The sequence below is a fragment of the Equus caballus genome, chromosome 5 (assembly GCF_041296265.1).
Source record: "Equus caballus isolate H_3958 breed thoroughbred chromosome 5, TB-T2T, whole genome shotgun sequence".
Classification (NCBI taxonomy): domain Eukaryota; kingdom Metazoa; phylum Chordata; class Mammalia; order Perissodactyla; family Equidae; genus Equus; species Equus caballus.
This window is the reverse complement of record NC_091688.1, coordinates 40,259,373-40,278,571: the sequence shown is the minus strand read 5'-3', so window position 1 is coordinate 40,278,571 and position 19,199 is coordinate 40,259,373. Positions and strand designations below refer to the sequence as shown.

The window sequence follows — 19,199 nt, the reverse complement described above, 5'->3', positions numbered from 1 at the left end:
GGGGCTAACATGTAGCTGGCCCATTTACCCCACCAGGCTGAGCGGAAGGGATTGACCTCAAGTACTCGGCTCCAACTTCCAGGGCCCTGCCTGTCTTTCTGTCTCACTGGTTGCTGCAGAGGGAGGCCAGGCCCCAGGCTGGAAGGGCTAAGTGTGCTCCTGGATGTGCACACCAGGAGGGAGATCGCCTCCTCCCTCTTATGTCACATTTATTTCAGCTCTCAGATGTTTATTATTAGGCCTGAAGTCTGGCTTCTTTCTGTCTCGCAGCCCGATTTCGCAGGTCTCTTGGGCCCTGGCTCTTTTTGGGGTGTTTTATTCCAACTCTCGGTTTCTGCCGACTCTGGAGCTTCATCAGTTCACTTACAGATCACTTTCCCTTTAAGCTATTTTTCCCCAATCCTCCACCTTCCCAGACTCCCTCTCATTTCCCGACGTCACTTGCAGTTTCTATGGGCACTACGTCTCCCATAAATCATAGCGCCCAAGCAGCTACCTTAGGAAACTTCAAGTACCGAAATGCTCTCCTATCCGTCTCCGTGACTACTGCGGTGACCGATGGGGCTTGTAGTCACCTACGAATTGTCAGGAGACCCCCCAAAAAGACTACTCATCCCAGGAGTCCTCGTATCAGAGGCGGGTTTCCCCCCTGTCTTTCTGCGCGCCCCTTAATCCTTCCTTGGACTCCAACTCCCGCCGTGCCTTGCGCTGAGCTCCCTGCGGCGGTGAATGGGGCTGTGTCCAAAGTGTTCTCTGGGAGTTGTAGTTCCTATATTGGTGAGGCGAGGAGGAGGCGGAGTGACTCGGCGGCCATTAGCTGTGTGTAGTTGCCCGGGACTGGGAGCTTAAGTGAAGAGGGAAGGCTTATTCGGTGGAAATCAGCTGTGGCTATGGGCTCCTGCCGGGGCTAGCCCTAGAGTACGGAGAAGGCGGGCTTTTCGGTTTCCTGCCCCGCCGAGTGGCGGGGCCCACTAGGCCCCGGGCATCCTCGGTCTCAAGTAGGCCTCGTCTGCCGGCAAGGGCGCCCCAAAGGCGGGAGGCGCCATGTCGCTGGTTGCTTACGCCAGCAGCGATGAGAGTGAGCCAGATGAGGCTGAGCCGGAGCCGGAGGAGGAGGAGGCGGCGGCCCCTACATCTGGGCCCACTTTAGGGGGCTTGTTCGCTTCTCTCCCCGCACCCAAGGGTCCGGCCTTGCTGCCTCCGCCCCCCCAGATGCTGGCCCCAGCCTTTCCCCCGCCGCTGTTGCTGCCCCCACCCACCGGAGACCCCCGGCTCCAGCCTCCTCCCCCCTTGCCCTTCGGCCTGGGAGGCTTCCCCCCACCTCCAGGCGTGAGCCCAGCTGAAGCGGCGGGAGTTGGGGAGGGGCTGGGATTGGGGCTGCCCTCGCCCCGAGGCCCTGGCCTGAGCCTGCCCACCCCTATCGGCGGTGCCGGGCCCCCCCTGGGGCTTCCCAAGCCAAAGAAGAGGACAGAGCCCGTGAAGATAGCGGCGCCGGAGCTGCATAAGGGGGATGTGAGTATCCGGGGAGGGCACCCCCAGACTGCATGCCGGGTTTGGCCATGGGCCCAGCTGTAGGAGGGACTTGTGGGGTTCCGGGACTCCCTCCTATAAATGCATCCGTTGATTCCGGACCACTGGACTCGATACAGTGCGATAAATTGAGATGAAGTTTGTCAGCTTTGGGGAGTTAGGGTGTTTGTCCATGCGGGTTTCTTGAAGCTGGACTCGCCCGCAGGAGGGCCACATACCATCACCTGACACTGACAGACCCAGGCCCAGGGGCACTTGGTTCTACTCCCCCTTGTTGCATCTTCACCTCAGGCTGGTTTTTGTCTCTCTTATTACTGAGAACAGCGTAAAACCTGGCGCCTGAAGCAGTGTGGGGGGACAGGATTCCTGAGCCCTTGCTGAGCCTTTGGGACTAACCCTTTCCTTTGCCTCTGAGCTTGAAAGCATCAGAGTCTGAACGAAAAGGATAGGAATTTTGGGTTCTGTTTTTGAGGGGAGTCGGGGAAGAAATTGAGTATTGGTTGAGTACAGATCAGCCACCGAACTCTGGGAGATAACATTTCTGATTTTCACAGATGAGAAACAGGTGTCCTACCTGGTAAAGGGCAGAGTGAAGGTTAAGGGCTGAGTCTGCCTAAAAGCCAGGCCTGTGCCTCGATTTCGCTATTTAAGTCTTGTCAAGCCTGGGTGAATTAGGATGCTGGGGCACTGTTTCTAGAAGAGGCAGCCAAGTTTATGTTGTTTTCTGTGTCTTGGAGCAGAAAAATAGAAGGACTTTTCTGGAGTGAGTGCTTTGGGGATAAAGGAGACATTAAGTCAGGGGCTGGTAGTGTTTGGAGTTATCTGGAGTGCCTTCCTTTCTCTCACCTCTGAAAAGTTAATTCATGAATCCCTGGCTCACCTTTGCTAACCCTCTGAGAGGAGCTTATTCTTGCCCTTGCTTTTCTTCAGGCTTCCAACTCTGCCCAGAGACCTCCTCATTCTCTGTGCTCGCTGGTCCCTCAGCGTCTTCCCACAGATAGGCTGAGGTTCTCTCCCTCACCTCTTTCCAGTCTTGGCTTAAAAGAATTGTCTCGGTGAGGACTTCCTCGCCTGCCTGTTGAAATTGCAGCCCCCTATCACCCGCTCCTCCCCACGCTCCTCCTCTGTTTTCTGTTTCTCCACAGCACTGACCACCATCTAACATACTACGTGTTTTACTTGCCTCTCTCCCTCTCCCTCCGTAGTTTGCAAGCCCCACGAAGGCAGGGCTTATTGTTTGTTTTGTTCGTTGCCATGTCCCCAGTGATTAAAACGATGCCTGGCACATACTGGGTACTACCAAGATATTTTCTGAGTGAATGAACTCTAGCGAATATGGATTCTTCATGGAAGGAGATTCTAGAATCTCCCTCACTGTCTTGTTCCAAATTTTCATCCATATCATTTCCCCTTTCTTCCTCACCTGAGTCTGTCGTTTCTAAGTCTAGGATCCCAAAAGCCTTCTCTTGATCCACTGAAACTTACCTTGGCCTTGATTTAACTTGGAACAAAGGGAAGTCCCTGAATAAGACAGAGGAATATAGGTTTATTTTCTTGGCATTTTCTTTTCTCTCCTCTTCACAATTTTCTCCCCAAACTTTGTCTCAGTCTCATTCTGATATATGGGAGAAGATGGCACTGTGAGCCAGCCTGCCTCCCTCCACAGTGACAGTGGAAAGGTTCATTTCTAGGTCTGTGAGGGTAGCATTAGAAAAAGTTGCTGGTAGGGCCGGCCCGGTGGTGCGGCGGTTAAGTGCGCGCATTCCGTTTTGGCAGCCCAGGGTTCACTGGTTCAGATCCCGGTGTGGACATGGCACCGCTTGGCAAGCCATGTCGTGGTAGGCGTCCCACGTAGTAGAGGAAGATTGGCACAGATGTTAGCTCAGGGCTAGTCTTCCTCAGCAAAAAGAGGAGGATTGGCAGTAGTTAGCTCAGGGCTAATCTTCCTCAAAAAAAAAAAAGAAAGAAAAGAAAAAGTTGGCTGGTAAAGGCTGTAGAATCTTCCATTTAGTCTGACTGAAGTGGCGGAAAACTCTTGAGGACTCCTAACTCTGTCTCACCTTTGTAAGTATAAGTCACTAAATTCCTGAGGTGAATTGTGACATGGATGATTAAAATAAAGCCAAATCCTAGCCCTTAGCTGGTTCACGTTCCCATTTTTATTCTGTTCAGGTTGATATTTTTGTTCTCTGAACACAATATTCCTGGGGAAAGGTAGCCTTAGCGTAGAATTCAGGATGGTCAGGGTGGTTGTGCCCCTTCAGTTCTCAGCCCCTTTGGTTCTAAGCTCTGGGTCTTTCCTTTAGCACGCTCTCAGTACACATTTAAAGAAATGGATTAGGTTTCCTTAAGTAATTTCCCTTTAGAGTTTGGTGCTGAAGTAGAGATAATTAACTCTGAACTCTCATTCATTCATTCATTCAATATGGAGCTGCTTCTCTGTGCCAGGAGCTAAGCGCACAGTAGTGAACATGATAGACCCTGCCCAAAAGGAGCTTTTGGACCGACAAGGAAATGGATTTTAAGTTAAGTCAGTGAAGAACCGTGAGAGAGCTGGTGCCGTGGGAGCACACCTAGCGGGCACTATTCCAGTCCAGAGGTTGGGGAGGCTTCCAAAAGCAGGAGATATCTGAATAAAGATAAGACAGGTGAGTAGGAGGTAGCCAGAGGAAGGGGGGTGGAGTGGGGAGGAGCACATCAGGCAGAGGGAACAGCATGTACAAAAGCCTAGTGGTGGCGAGAATGAAAAGACGTGGGGAACCTGAAGTGAGTAAGGCTCAGTAGCTGGAGCACATGGGTGGGCGGGGGGAGTGATGAGAGAGGGGCTAGAGAGAGAGAGGCTGAGGCCAGATGACAGTGGGCCTTGGATGCCATGCTAAGGCCTTGGTATGTAATTCTGGGGGAGTGAAGAACCCTTAAAGGTTGAACGAAAATTGTCTGATCGCAGAGTGGTGAAAGGCCTGGAGTGGGCAAGACTGGCAGAGACGCAACGTGAGAGATGGTGGTGATCTGGATGAGGGAGTAGCAGGGGGTGGAGAGAACTGGAGGCTCCAATTCTAGTTAGGAGGTAGATGTGATGAGGCTGGGGGATTGATTGGATGTCATGGATGAAGGCGAGGATTCAAGGTTGACCCTGAGGCAGCCGGGAGGATAGTGATGCCATTTATTTAGGGAATATGGGAGGCAGAGCAGATTGGGGATCAGTTACATTTAATTGGTTGCAAGTATCAGAAACCGACTTCAGCCAGCTTGAATAGTAACGCCTCGTCCTATTCTGAAGTACCTGAGAAAGGGCCTGGAGTCGGGACGTGGAGATCTATCCAGGCCTCACACAGCTCCTCTGCGTGTTAGATTCCCTCTTCTTTGTCTGCTGACCGGTTTCTCTGCTTCTTAACCTTTGTTGCAGGTGGAAGATGGCCGCCCACACCTTCTTGGTTTTTATTTCCTTGCTTTTAATGCTCAGCCCAGATTGAACTACAATGTTAGTCCCAATTCTGGTTTTCCAGGAGAGAACATGGTTTGGGTCAGCTCATCAGTCGGCTGCTGTCAGGGGGCAGGATAGTAACAAATTCTCTCTCCAGATGCACCGCAGAGTCAGATTCAGTCAGCTTTTGATTTATGTGACGGATTAGGACTGATCCATAAAATGGATAGTCGTCCTCTCTTTTTCCCTTTTTACTCTTCTTGCTTGGACCTAAACTACCTCCAAATATTGGTCGATTGTCGATTTCATGAGCTTAGCGGATGCAGACTTCTATAATCAAGATACAAAAAACCAAAATGAGAAGAGTCAGTCTGTTGTAAGAGTTTTCTGTCATAGAATGTGCATTCCAAAGCAAATAGAAATTTTAGGGTTGTCTGGATTAGTATGACCCTTACTTTCAGGTTGTTTACTCAGATAGTGGAGAATTTGAAGCTGTGAGATTGAGATTTCACTAATTTTGATCATTTCTGTTAACCAGGTAATTAAGAGTTGACTACAGTGGGTTTAGCTAACTTTTAGCCCTAGATGGAGAGGCAAGGTACAGTGCATTAATGCTGTGTCTGCCACTGTGCCAGGCACTTCTGTGACTCTGTGAGCCACGTATTATCTCTAGTTTACACTTGAGGAAATAGGAGGGTGGAGAACAGAGGTGATTTGCCTAAAAGCACACAGTTTGGGAGTAGCAGAAGTCATATTTGCACCTTGGTGTGTTTTGTTCTGTACTAGTGCCTACTGAAAAGATAGAAGAGCCATAGGCAACCAGAAATATGAAAGGGATACAATGAGGAGTGCGAAGATGGGAGAGAAAACGATATCCTAACTGAAGGGCACATGTAAGCAGAAGATTTCGAGACCAAAGAGTAAAAAATGTCGATGAATCCAGCAAGTTGGGCTAATAGCCGAGAGGAGTGTGGTGGTGATTAGAGTTTGGAGCCTGGGGGGGTCTGCTCTTGGGCCCTTATTTCCTGCCTGGCTCCTGGCCCTGGCAGCTAGTGATTGCTTTTTGGAGAGGGAGTCTGTCAGAACCAGAGCCTGGGAAGATAAGAGGGAGGCTGCCATGGGGAATGAGGCTCTGATAGATGAGCAGATCCCGCTGGGCCTGGCTTAATGGAAAACGTCTGTTTCCGTTCTTGCTCAGCAGTCGCAGGGTGTGTGTCTTGTCACTCTTGGCAGCTGGAGCAGAGAGGACAGTGGTGGCCATTGAGGCTCAGGCTCTTGTGAGGCCAAGAGAAACTATAATACTTTGTTTTTAAGAGACCCAACCAGTTCGTGCCTTCACAAGCTAGGAGGGCCTGTTCTGGTCCAGCATACTCTCTCCCAGCCATGGGTTCTCTGCTATTTCTAGCATTGTCCTTCTCTCTGGGTCGAATGGCACAGACTCCCTTAGATCGCCATTTGCTGTAGTGCTCTCTCAGAGTTGCCTCCACAGCCTTCATTTAATATCCTCCTGCGGAAAACAGTTTGGCAGTTCTTCAAAAAGTTAATTAGAATTACCATATGATCCAGTAATTTTACTCGTAGGTAAAAAGAATTGAGAGCAGGGACTCAGATACATATACGAGTATTCACAGCAACACTACTGAAAATAGCCAAAAGGTGGCACCAACCCAAGTGTCCATCCACAGAGGAATGGGTAAACAAAATGAGGTATATGCATACAATGGAATATTATTCAGCCTCAAAAAGCGATGAAATTCTCCATGCGTACTACAACATGGATGGAATTTGAAGACATGGTGCTAAGTAGAATAAGCCAGACACAAAAGGACAAATATTGTATGATTCCACTTATATGAGGTACCCAGAATAGGCAAATTCATAGACACGGAAAATGGAAGAGAGGTTGCCCGAGACTCGGGGTGGGGAATGGGGAATTACTGTTTAATAGGTCCAGGGTTTCTGTTTGGGATGATGAAAAAGTTCTGGAAATAGATGGTGGGGATGGTTATACAACATTGTGAATGTAGTTAATGCCGCTGAATTGTACACTTAAAAATGGTTAAGATGGTAAATTTTGGGGCTGGCCCCGTGGCTGAGTGGTTAAGTTCACATACTCTGCTTTGGCGGCCCAGGGTTTCGCTGGTTTGGATCCTGGACACGGACGTGGCACTGCTCATCAGGCCATGCTGAGGCGGCGTCCCGTGTAACACAACCAGAAGGACCTACAACTAGAATATACAACTATGTACTGAGGGGCTTTGGGGAGAAGAAGAAGGAAGAAAAAAGATTGGCAACTGACATTAGCTCAGGTACCAATCTTTAAAAAAAAAAAAAAGATGGTAAATTTTATGTTATCTATATTTTACCATGATAAAGGAGGAAAAACCCCAGTATGCTCCTGTACTTCTTGCCATCAAGGAGGTTCTCCTTCTGTCTAAATTAAATGCTGTGTGCTTAGGCTAAGCCTGTTGCCTCTAGCCTGGTTCTTGATAGAAGCTGAATTGATTTTCCTTTTAAATGCTCTAAGACAGCTGTATTCCTGCGCTCCCCTCCCCAAGACTGTAATGCATAGGGCACATCTTGTAGCATTTGGATTACTCACCTCTCTGCTGTTTGGTATTCTAAACTGAAATGTAATTTCTCTTATGACGGATTTGGATAATTTCTTGCTGAGATTTTCTTCTGTTTCCTGTTAGTTTTTAGTCAGGCCCCACATGCCCAGAAGTGCTTTGAGTGGCATCTAGACCTCGTCATAGTGAATCAGTGAGTTCTATGTTTCCAGCCTCTTCTAGGATGGAGGTGGCTAAAGTTAGTGCCGGGGGCAAGAAGCAGGTTCTCATTCTATTTCCCCAGCTCCCAGTTCTCCTGGGCTCTCTCTGTGGCTGTGGGTAGATTTCTGAATGTCTCTGAGCCCCGTTTGTCACTTTAAGAGGTAAAGATTTGTTTCTGCCCTTCCCTCAAAGATGAATAGTTATGACTTACCTAGAGTTTAGGAGCTCAGCACATTTTTGAGGGTCTTATTTTAGTGTTCTGTTTGAGGGAGTCTGTCATATTTAGTGCCCATCATGAGATGATTTATAATGGAGTTCAGTAGATGAGTATAAGATGTTCACAGAGAGAAGGATGATTGTGAGTAGCCATAGCAGTCCTGTACATCCGGAAATGATAAGATGTTCCTCAAGTCTTTGCACAGTTTTTTTTTGTGCTTTTAAACTTAGGTTGTCAGTGTAATAGGAACAATCTGTGACATTTAGAGAAATTGAATTTTCTTCCCACAGCTAATCTGGCCTCCAATTCTATTAGCCATAGGACAGTTTGCCTACACTTTCACAGGAACCACTTTATGTTTGTCACAGGATCTGAGAATCAGAATATGCATGTATCATTTTATAAATGTAATCATCTTAAACTTGGATAAAATTTGTTTATTTTCAGATTGTTTCCATTGGACCTACCTGCCTAAGATGTTAAAGTTTAAACGTGCCTGGGGACTTCATGAAAACCTGTATACCCCATAGCGAGGTGGTTCTGTGTGGTCTGCTGGAAAGGAGATAAGTCTTCCTGGTCAAAAGAAGAGGGAGGTGGTCAGGAGCCCCTGAGGCAGTGGAGTTTGGAACAGAGAGAAAAGGCTGAAAATGCTTAGGTGTTTGCAGCTTAAGGCTTCTTTGCTTGAGTTTGACATTTTGGCAGGCCAGAGACAATAATAATCTTGGAGCTCTGTTTAGAGTTTTAGTTTATGTACATTTTCGTGGATAGTAGCTGACGCAGTCTTGAGAACATCCTAGCAAGGTGGATAAGTAGTATGTCCAGCTGAGTCTCAGGGGGTTAAATGGCTCACTGGGATCCCCCAGCCAGTAAGTGGTAAAGCCGAGACTCAAAGCCGTATTTCTGATTTTGAGCCTCATGGTCTCTCAACTGTATCACGTGGGGTCTAGTGGGATCTGGTCAGTGTGGATCTCAGGCCTGGACAAACACGGACAGCTCCGCATGGTGTCACTGCAAAAGCATGGGAGCCTCAACTGATTCAGGTCCTGGCTTTGCCAAGTACTGGCCATCATTTAACCTCTCTGAGCCGCCGTACTCTTGTTACCTGTAAAACTGAGATAACAGTGCCTACCTTGAAATGTTATTGTAAGGATTAAATGTAAAATTGTGAGTAAACTGCCTGACCCATAGTAGGCACTCAGCAGATGGCTGTCCTTTCCTTTACTGCCCTTTCTCTTATCCCCTACGTTTATGTACAGTCATGCGCCAGTCAACAACAGATTATATATACAATGGTGGTTCCATAGGATTAGCACCATATAGCCTAGGTGTGCAGTAGTCTATACTATCTAGGTTTGTGTAGGTGCACTGTATGATGTTTGCAGAACGACGAAATCACCTAACAACGCATTTCTCAGAACATATTCATGTTGTTAAGCGATGCATGACTGTCCCAAGACAGATTGCCCTTATAGGTTTTTTTTATACATTTGGCAGCAGTTAGTAATTAAAATCAGTGTGTAGTGACTGCTGTGAGGCAATACTGAGCTATAAGATAGGGCCTTTGCTGTCAGAGTAAAGGCAAGAATACACATGAAAAATGTAACATTTACAGAGCAAGCACAGGTGAATCAGTGTTAGTCTGATGCCACCCCGAACAAATGAGTCCTGCAGGGACACAGAGTGGAAAAGAGCAAGGTGGGATTCCTCGGGAAGACTTGTCAGGAATTTTGAGTCAGGAGGTAGAGTGCACATTGACGGGAGAGTGAGAGTTGGCAGTGACACAGATACAAGGAGAGGGAGTGAGAAGGCGAGGGACTTAGGTAAAAGAAAGCACAAATGTAGGAACAGCTGATTCTTTGAGGGGATTTTGAACCACACTTGATGCCCTTAGCTTTTGCTACCTTTGTTACAGTTATTTGGGTACTTGTCATTCTTCTTACTGGACTATAACTTCCTGGAGATCAGGGACCTTTTTCATGTGGTGGCACAAACAGGAAATCTTTGAAATACACGGGGGTAGATGGTCCAGGTTATGCCTCTGGAGCCCTGTGGCCAGGACTCCACCTGGTCCAGACTCTGCCTGGTGTCCTGTGGGCTGAGTGGATCAGTGTCCTCATACTTGTGACCCAGCCGTGGGACGACAGTTGGGAACCTCTGTCTACAGTACCTGGCACAGTGTCTTGCGTAGAGTGGGTTCCTAGTAATAATGATCAACAAGTCCTTGTAGCAGATGAATCCCAAAAGGAACTTGTGAGATATGAGGGTCAGTTGAGAAAGACAGGCAGAGGATTTGGGTTCTTGTAGAGTCTTGGAGATGAACGAGGTCTTAGATTCCTGCCTAATCACCTTTATTTACAGATGCCCAAAACAAGGTCCTGAGAACAAATAGAAGGCTTTTAAGGTTCCTGGTTTGGGGATTAATTTTTTTAAATAAAATGTTAAAGCTTGCTGTTCATATGCCTTGCATCTTTCTGGTAGATGGAGATGCTCAGGAGCTGGTATTGAGCTAAAAGTTCAGATATTTTTCAGTGTGAGAGTTTGTATTAGAAACAGTCCTGATGAATCAGAGGGATAACACAGATGACCTCCCATCCTGCCCCAAATTCTCGCAGTCATCATTTGCTTGCCTTCTTCCTGGACACGAACAACTCTGTCTGGCAGACAATAGATCATACTTGGAGAGGGAATGGATTTCTCCAATGGCTTTGACCTTTAATGCCTCATAGAAGAGTAGTTAACACACCACTTAATCCCGGTGGAGTTCCCCAGCCCTGTGGTTATGTAGTCTATGTAAGTGGTTTTAGAAGTGAAGCTGAGATTGGGTGAGATTGTGGGCCAAATCCCATTCGTCTTCTTGTGGACAGATTTATAGGAAGAAGAATGGGTATAGCTTTTTCTTTCTACCAAAGACTAAATGGGAGGAAATAGTCTTAAGTTAAAGGAATAGAAGTTGATGCCAAAAGGCTGTGCAACAGGTCCTGGGGTAGGTCCGTGGGTGACCAGGGGCAGTCAGTGCATCCCCATTCTATGAAGCTGTTTGAGAGCACCAAGGGAGCTCTACCGTTTGCTGGGCCTCGGGTGGGTGCACCCCTGGTATAGAGGAGGGGCACAGACAAGATGGCTGCTGTCATCCATTCCCTTATGTGTGCTTCCTTTAATGTGAGTGCTTCCTCCGCTGTCCTGAAACAGTGCGGCCTTATTCCATTTCTTTTTCTCTTAGTCAGATTCTGAGGAAGATGAACCCACAAAGAAGAAAACTGTCCTTCAGGTAAGCTTTGTGACATAATAGAGCCATTTTTTCTTATATTGTTTCCTGAAAGACAGGATTCACGACGGCCAGCAGTTTCCAGATCAGGCCCAGAGCAAATCCAAGGATCTGAGGACTGACTGGGTGTGGGTTTGTTTCCTTGATGACATCAGACCCTGTGCTTCTCTGCCTTCTCCTCACTGTGCCTGGGCCGTAGCGTGCTAGGGTTACCTCTCCTGGAGGACAGGCGGTGGTAGGGAGATGAATCGGAACTCAATTCGATTCATTACATCTCAGGTAAAAGGATTATTTAGGAAGAGTAGAATAAAATAGATTAGTCAAAATGATGTTAGGGAACCTCTATTTTAAAATTATCCATCTCCTCCCTGTCTCATTTTTAACCAGGAAAATAAACACTTAAATAGCACTTACTGTGTACCAGGCACTATTCTAAGTGCTTTACCAGTGTTTAACTTATTTAATCCTCGTAATAGTGCCTAAGTCATGGTGTCATTATCATCCCTATGTTACCTATGAGGAAACGGAGAGCTTAAGGAACTTGCCCAAGGTGAGACCGTGAGTGGGGGCAGAGCTAGGAGTCAGACTCAGGCAGTCTGACTGAGAGTCCACACTGTTACCTGCTGCATTTGGCTGCTGCTCTCTAATCAAGACCAGAAGTCTCAACCAGACAGTGCCAGGAGATGATCTTTCTGCTGTTTGCTGTTTCCCCCTGTCCCAGTGCCTTTATTCTGACTCCTAGGAGTTTCTTCCCGTTCCACTCTGCACTTGGTGATTTATACACTCTCTGACCTCATGTTGAGACCTCATGTCTCAGCAAAGCAAAAGCGGGCCTGCCTTTATAAGGTGGTCTCGTGATTCGGGTATCCAGTGCTGAAGCTGCCCCTTCCCTTGGCTCTGTTAAGGTGCCTCTTTCACCGCTGGGAGGTCTTAGAAGTTCCACACAGTTGTGTGGAAGTTAGAAAGATAACTGGTGAGAGTGACGTTCTGTCCGTATTCGTAGTGGGTGATGAACGAGGAGTCATGGAAGAAACTGGCATACTGAGACTGAATGAGGCCAGTCATCTCCTGTTATCACAATGGCTTCTTGGAGGAGGTGGACTGGCAACTAAAGAGAGGGGAGGACACTGGCTCAGAAGGCACCCCAGGAGTAAAGAAAGAGCAGTCTTCCAGGTAGTAGGAAGAGATGAGTGGATAGAGAAACTTTGAGCTGTTAAGGCAGAGTTGGGACCCAGCACTGCAATGGAATGTAGCTGTCATCCCAGATGTCATCTGAGAAGTCAGCCACTTCAAAGGTAGCCTGAGGATGTGCTCCACCTGTCACCTCAGTCTGGTTCCCATGAGCCTGAGCCCCTGTGGTCTGCCAGGTTGGCCTGATTCAAATCTGTGAACACAGACAGCAGGGAGAGGACCCCTTTTTCCAGATAAACATTTCTGCCTGGTCTGCTTGACTCAAAAGTGTTTATTTTACTCAATCTGGTCGTTTCTTGGCTGAGAGGGCTGAAGTACACTGGTACTCCAGGATAGTGATACAGTGACCTTATTCAGTTCTCCTTTTTCAAACTGGTGACTCCCTCAGCCCTGCAGTCGGGCCAGGCTGGCCTTGTAGTGTACAGAAAGCAGAATCTGAGTGATTCTTACGAGTAGTAGGAACTCTGGATGGGCTGAGCCAATTAGCTCATAAACTGGTAAGTCAAATGCTTGACTCAGGCATAAACAAGCTGAATATACCACCCCTGTGGACTTTTGGCAACATGTGAAAGTCTCTTTTAGACAGGACCTTGTTCTTAACTTTGAGTAGCAATCCAAAGGAAGTGAAGAGTTCCCTGTTAAGAAGAACCTTCAGGGGCTGGCCCCGTGGCTGAGTGGTTGGGTTCGCACACTCTGCTTCTGGGGCCCAGGGTTTCGCTGGTTCGGATCCTGGGCATGGACATGGCACTGCTCATCAGGCCATGCTGAGGCCATGTCCCACATGCCACAACTAGAAGGACCCACAACTAAAAAATATGTACTGGGGGGCTTTGGGGAGAAAGGAAAAATAAAATCTTTAAAAAAAAAAAAAAGGAAGAAGAACCTTCAGGGTGTGGAGAGAATTGAGTGAGCAGCTAGAGAGAGCCCTGGGCTTTTTGGGAAGAAGGGTGATGTGAGACTAAGAGTATCGTATTTGCCAAAAGCACAGAGTTAAGGAAGGCTCTGTGGCAGAGGGCAGTGGAGCTGGGTTGGGATGGAGCTGAGGAAAACATGGATGACATCCTACCTTGGAAGAAGCAGAAGGGCCTCAGGTAGGAGGAGTCAAGCCCAGATTGGGTGTCCGAAGTGGGCAGGGGTAAGAAGGAAACAAGGGCTGGTAAGATTTTAGGCTAGAGCGCATACCTGTAGTTCTTGTTCTTGATGTCCATAGTTCGTGTTAATATCTCATTTGTCGTCTTTCTTCCCTCCTTCCCCAAACCCCGGCTCACCAGGGATCTGGTGAGGGGACTGGTTTGTCTGCCTTGCTTCCCCAACCTAAAAACCTGACTGTGAAAGAGACTAACAGGTTGCTCCTGCCCCATGCCTTCTCCCGGAAACCCTCGGATGGCTCCTCTGACACTAAGCCCTCCAGACAGGCTTCTAAGACCAAGCCCTCCTCTCTTGCCCCTGTTGTGGGCACCACAACCACCACTCCGTCACCCTCTGCCATCAAGGCTGCTGCCAAGAGTGCTGCCCTGCAGGTGACGAAGCAAATCACACAGGAGGAGGACGACAGTGATGAGGAAGTCGCCCCCGAGAACTTTTTCTCCCTCCCTGACAAGGCCGAGCCACCTGGAGTTGAGCCATACCCTTACCCCATCCCCACCGTCCCTGAAGAGCTGCCTCCAGGCACGGAACCAGAGCCGGCCTTCCAGGACGATGCAGCCAATGCCCCCCTTGAATTCAAGATGGCAGCAGGCTCAAGTGGGGCCCCTTGGATGCCTAAGCCTGGGGACGACTACAGCTACAATCAGTTTTCCACATATGGCGATGCCAATGCCGCTGGTGCTTATTATCAGGTGGGTAGAGGCATAGAGGGCAGACAGAGGGATGTTGGAGCATGGCAGTCAGGGAGAGCTTTGAGCCAGTGACATGGGCTCTGTGGCGTCACTTTGGCTGGATCAGTGCATCTTCTAGCGTCTTAATTTTCCTATATGTATCAGGCCTCAAAACATACTATCTTTATTCTGAACCATATTGGTCTAAAATTATCTGAGTCTTAAAGCCTGACAGGTAGAACCACATAATTGACAGCTTTGTTCTGAAAACAAAATCGTACTGTGGGAGCTGGTGAGAGGGCCAGGGAGAAGGTGGGAGAGGACTGGTCTCTAGTCTTAGAGATCCAAGATGGCCTTCGTGACTGTGGGTGACGAGGCTGAGTGAACTCTGGCATAGACTTCTAGATAGACTCTAGTGAGTCCAAGAAGAGTTTCTCTCAGGAAGGGAGAGGTGGGACTGAGGAGGCAAGGAGGGAACCTGCTGAGTTGAATGCAGAAGGGAATAAGGAGAATGATGAAAGGCCTCGACTGAGTCCTGAGAAGTGGAGAGGACAGGCCAGTCCCTGGAGAGGAGGCACTAGGGGCCCGTAGTTTGGGCAGGGATGGAGAATGAGGTCTGAGGGCAGTTGGGGGTTTGAATCTCATGCTGCATGAGTCTGGGCAAATTATTTAACTGCCTCTCTGAGTCTCAGATTCCTCAGCTGTGAAATGGGAATGATAGCAGCCTCCTAGGGTTACTCGGAGAATTGCATTGGCTTAGTGTAGTGACAGCAAATGCCCAGTAAACGGTGTGATAACTTTTTATTCAGACACTTACTTGGAAGAGCTATTTACCTTTGTCTTTGGCCTCAGAGAGTGGGAGTATATGATGCCAGATTGTAAAGAGATTTAAGAATGACTTTCCTAGGGCTGGTCTGGTGGCATAGTGGTTAAGTTCGTGCACTCCACTTCAGCGGCCCACGGTTCACGGGTTTGGATCCTGGGTGCAGACCTAGCACCGCTCATCAAGCCACGCTGTGGTGGCATCCCACATAAAATAGAGGAAGATTGGCACAGATGTTAGCTCAGTGACAGTGTTCCTCAAGCAAAAAGAGAAAGACTGGCAACAGATGTTAGCTCAGGGCCAATCTTCTTCACTGAAAAAAACCCAAACAAACAAAAAAAGACTTTCTCAGCAGTCAGAGCTTCCCTAGATGGAGAGGGCTCCCAGGAGTTCAGGTACTCCGGCTGAAGTGGCTGGACAGCTGTAGAAGGTTTTCCTGCCGGGTGATGGTTGGCAGACTCAAGTCCCTTTCAACCACTGTGATTCCCTGAATGGTCAGTGTTTGATCAGAACAGGGTCCCCTCAAAGCCCACTCACCATGAGGCCCCACCCACACCCAGACTGCAGATAAGACAAAGACTTTGAGAACAATTATGTCTCCTAAGTATTTGCCATTAAACCTTGTATCCTGTAGGCTGATCAGAGATAGTATATCTCCCCTCAATGTCGTTAGAAGGAAGGAGGAAGATGAGAGTGTTTTGACCTTTTTAGCAAAAAAAAAAAAAAAAGATACTATTTAAATCTAAGAAACTACTGGTTTACATCCAGCAAATGAATAACAAATTGTAATTCTGTATGCAGTTATAAATACCATTGAGGCAGTCTATGCAAATTAAAGCACTTTAAATACACTAGGGAACCCTGCAATTTAAATGTATTTTGTTGTGAATATTTCTGTGGATAATTCATGGTCTAATCACTCTGGATTTTTATATATTTTTATTTATGTCAACGTTAAACCTTCTTTTCCATTTAGCTCATTATAAAATGAATGTTCTTAGAGGGGCATTCCTGGGAGTTTTGGGCAAAGGTGGTAGAATTAGGAAAAAGTGTAGGCAGGGAGGAAATAGTTTCTCAGCCTCTGGCCCCCCAGCTTGGCCTCAGCCGGGCCTTGCTCTTGCCTTCACTCCTCTTCTTTTAGGGTCCATAGCAACATCCAGACAGCTCACCACTAAGGGGAATCATCAGATTCCTGAACTAAAAAGCTGATAACACAAACCTGTTTTGTTCCCAGCTTTGTAAATTCCATACCACCCTTATAGTGGTTTATTTTGTATCAGAGATCCGCAACCTCCCCACCTGTTACAGGCAGACTCCCTGTGTCCGGAGGCCCTAGATTGGATGAGGGGCAGGAATAGCACGCCCTCCCACCTTCTCACCCCTGCTCATGGTGGAGCTTCTGGAGCCTCAGAGCAGGAGCAGGCTGAGGGCTCAGGAGAAGTAAGGAGTGGGAGTCACTCCTGGGAAGCAGTGAGGGAGCAGTGTGTAAATTGAAGCAAGAGAGAAGGTCTTTATTTCTTGTCACCTGTCCCTAAAAAATACCCATCTGTCTGGATGGTGCAGATCAGAAAAGCTGCAGGGATTGGTCTTGAGGTCTGGGATGGGTCCTTAGGATCTGTGCTTTAACTGGCCCTTTGGAGGGGTCTGTAGTGTGAGCATCACCACTGCCTCCGTGATGAGGGTTTCCTCTGTTCCCGGGCAGACCTTGTTGTCCCCTCTGCACTGTTCTCTCAGTTGGTGTGTTTGTTTCCCTCCTTGGCTGCAGGATTATTACAGTGGTGGCTACTATCCTGCACAGGACCCGGCCCTGGTCCCCACCCAGGAAATTGCCCCAGATGCCTCCTTCATCGATGACGAAGCAGTAAGTTAACAAAGCACGTGTCTTTGACCCATGGACACCAGGTTTCAAATCTGAAGCTAAAGGAAGGTTTTTTTTTTGTTCTTTTTAAACCATATTCAGTTAGGATTAGGCTTGGCAACATATAACTGAGAAACTTCAACTGATAGTGGCTTATATAAGGGAAGTTAATATTTTTCTTCATAAGGGAAGGCTAGAGGTAAGCAGACAAGGGCTGGTGTCGCAACTCCATGTCGTTGTCAGGGATCCAGTCCCCTTCTGATTGTTAGTTTGCCATCCCTAGCTTGTAGCCTCTATTCTTAAGGTCAGTGATAGCAACTAAGGCTACGGCCACCATTACTGTATTCCAGGCAGTAGAGTGGAGAAAGAAAGTCACCTCCCACCTCCCCTTTTAGGAGACGTCCTGAAAGTTCCTAAGAATACTTCCACTTCTATCTCATTGACTAGAATGTGGATACGTGGCCATATCTAGTTGCAAGGGAGCCTAGGAAATGTAGTCTTTTAGTTGGGTAGTAGTATGCCTAGCTAAAATGTTGGGTTCATTCACACTAAAGGAGAGGGGGAGGATGGATTTTGAGAGGGAACAGCAGCCACAGTGAATAACCTGTGTCTCATGTAACTGTATCCCCTGCTGCTGAGCTTCTCCCCAGCCTCAGCGCAAAGGGAGATCAGACCCCATGTCCTGCGGCCGTCAGGCCACGCTCAGGGTATAAAGTATTGTTCCATCTGTGGGGAGGCCACAGCCTCTTAGGAGAGGGTTGGAGAAATAGGGGGTGCTGCATCTTTGCATGCAGGTTCTTATAGAAAATAATTCTCTGCTCACCTTTTCACAGGAAGGTGTCCATCCCTTTGCGTACTTCTGCCTGGTTAATGTTGTGTTCACTCCCCTGTGTATATGCTTCTTCTCAAGTTGGATAGTCGGGCTCTTTTTGTCCTAAGCCTAGGAGGCAGCAGAGAGCTCACCCAGTGGTGAAAGTCAGTTTCTTGTGGGTAAAGTGACCCCAGGAGGCCTCACTAGTGCTCAGACCAGGACCTGGGTCTCGCTGAGTTTCTGAGTGTTCTTTACTTTGATTCACCTTCACCCGGACTCCCTCCCAGGCACATCTCCTGCTGGCTTATGTGAGCTGCATTTTTTTGAGGAGGAGGAAAAAAGAGCCTTGGTCTCCTGGGAAACTGACCAGGCCTTTCTTTGTGAGGCTCCCTCTCCCCAGCTCCACATTTCTCCCTGTCTGATGCCCGCTCTGGTGTGGGGTCTGCTGATTTGTTGATACCAAACCAATGAGAAGGAACAGACATGTAAGAAGAACCTATTTTTAGAGGCGAAATCCCAGATTTTTTTTACCCTTAATTCTTTTTTTTTTTATTATTATTATTTTTATTGAGTTATTGATAGGTTACAATCTTGTGAAATTTCAATTGTACATTAATGTTTGTCAGTCATGTTGTAGGTGCACCACTTCACCCTTTGTGCCCACCCCAGTTTTAAATTCCTCATATGAGTGGAGTCATACACAGATTATCTTTCTCTCACTGGCTTATTTCACTTAACATAATTCTCTCAAGGTCCATCCATGTTATTGCAAATGGAATGATTTTGTTCTGTTTTGCAGCTGAGTAGTATTCCATTGTATGTATGTACCACATCTTTATCCATTCGTCTGTTGATGGGCACTTAGGTTGCTTCCACGTCTTGGCTATTGTAAACAGTGCTGCAATAAACATTGGGGTGCACAGGACTTTTGTTTACCCTTAATTCTTAATTTGAAAATTGTATGCAATTCTTTTAGGCAGATATAATTTATATATAATTTGAGTATAAATTCATACCAGTGATTCTCTGCACTCACTCAGGTTTGGGACTACCTTTTGGCCTCCCTTTCCCTGAGTCCAGGAGAAGTTCTGCGAAGTAGCCTTATATCTAGCATCAGGGGAGCTTGGAAAGTGGCAGGGTGAAAGGACATAGTGCACAGAGGGGAATTGAGGGTGCAATGGAATTGGGGAGTCCCAAAGCCATTCCATAAACTCTGATCCTTAGTGACGTCTCCTCATCCCCTACCCAGATTCCCGACTCCTGCATTGTTTTTCCCTTTTTCAGTTTAAGCGGCTGCAGGGCAAGAGGAACCGAGGAAGGGAGGAGATCAACTTTGTGGAGATCAAAGGTGATGACCAGCTCAGTGGGGCCCAGCAGTGGATGACCAAGTCTTTGACAGAAGAGAAAACCATGAAGTCATTCAGCAAAGTAAGTGGCAAAGGTTTATCAGGTGGCCAACTTGGGAGGCCCTAGAGCAGAATCTGGTCCTACT

General features: G+C 47.6%; 1 protein-coding gene across 2 annotated transcripts in view; it reads left to right on the top strand.

Annotated features, from left to right (window-relative positions):
* Nucleotides 1-436: 436 nt before the first annotated feature.
* PRCC (proline rich mitotic checkpoint control factor) overlaps nucleotides 437-19,199 on the top strand; it is a 23,387-nt gene continuing 4,624 nt past the window's right edge. The window contains exons 1-5 of one of the 2 annotated variants that reach the window (XM_023640977.2): nucleotides 437-1,512; nucleotides 11,163-11,210; nucleotides 13,670-14,236; nucleotides 16,804-16,899; nucleotides 18,992-19,135. In XM_023640977.2, coding sequence (XP_023496745.1) covers nucleotides 1,045-1,512; nucleotides 11,163-11,210; nucleotides 13,670-14,236; nucleotides 16,804-16,899; nucleotides 18,992-19,135 — 1,323 coding nt within the window. In that variant the 5' untranslated portion in view covers nucleotides 437-1,044. The remainder of the gene's footprint in view (nucleotides 1,513-11,162; nucleotides 11,211-13,669; nucleotides 14,237-16,803; nucleotides 16,900-18,991; nucleotides 19,136-19,199) is intronic. The other variant, XR_011438680.1, reaches the window with a different exon arrangement.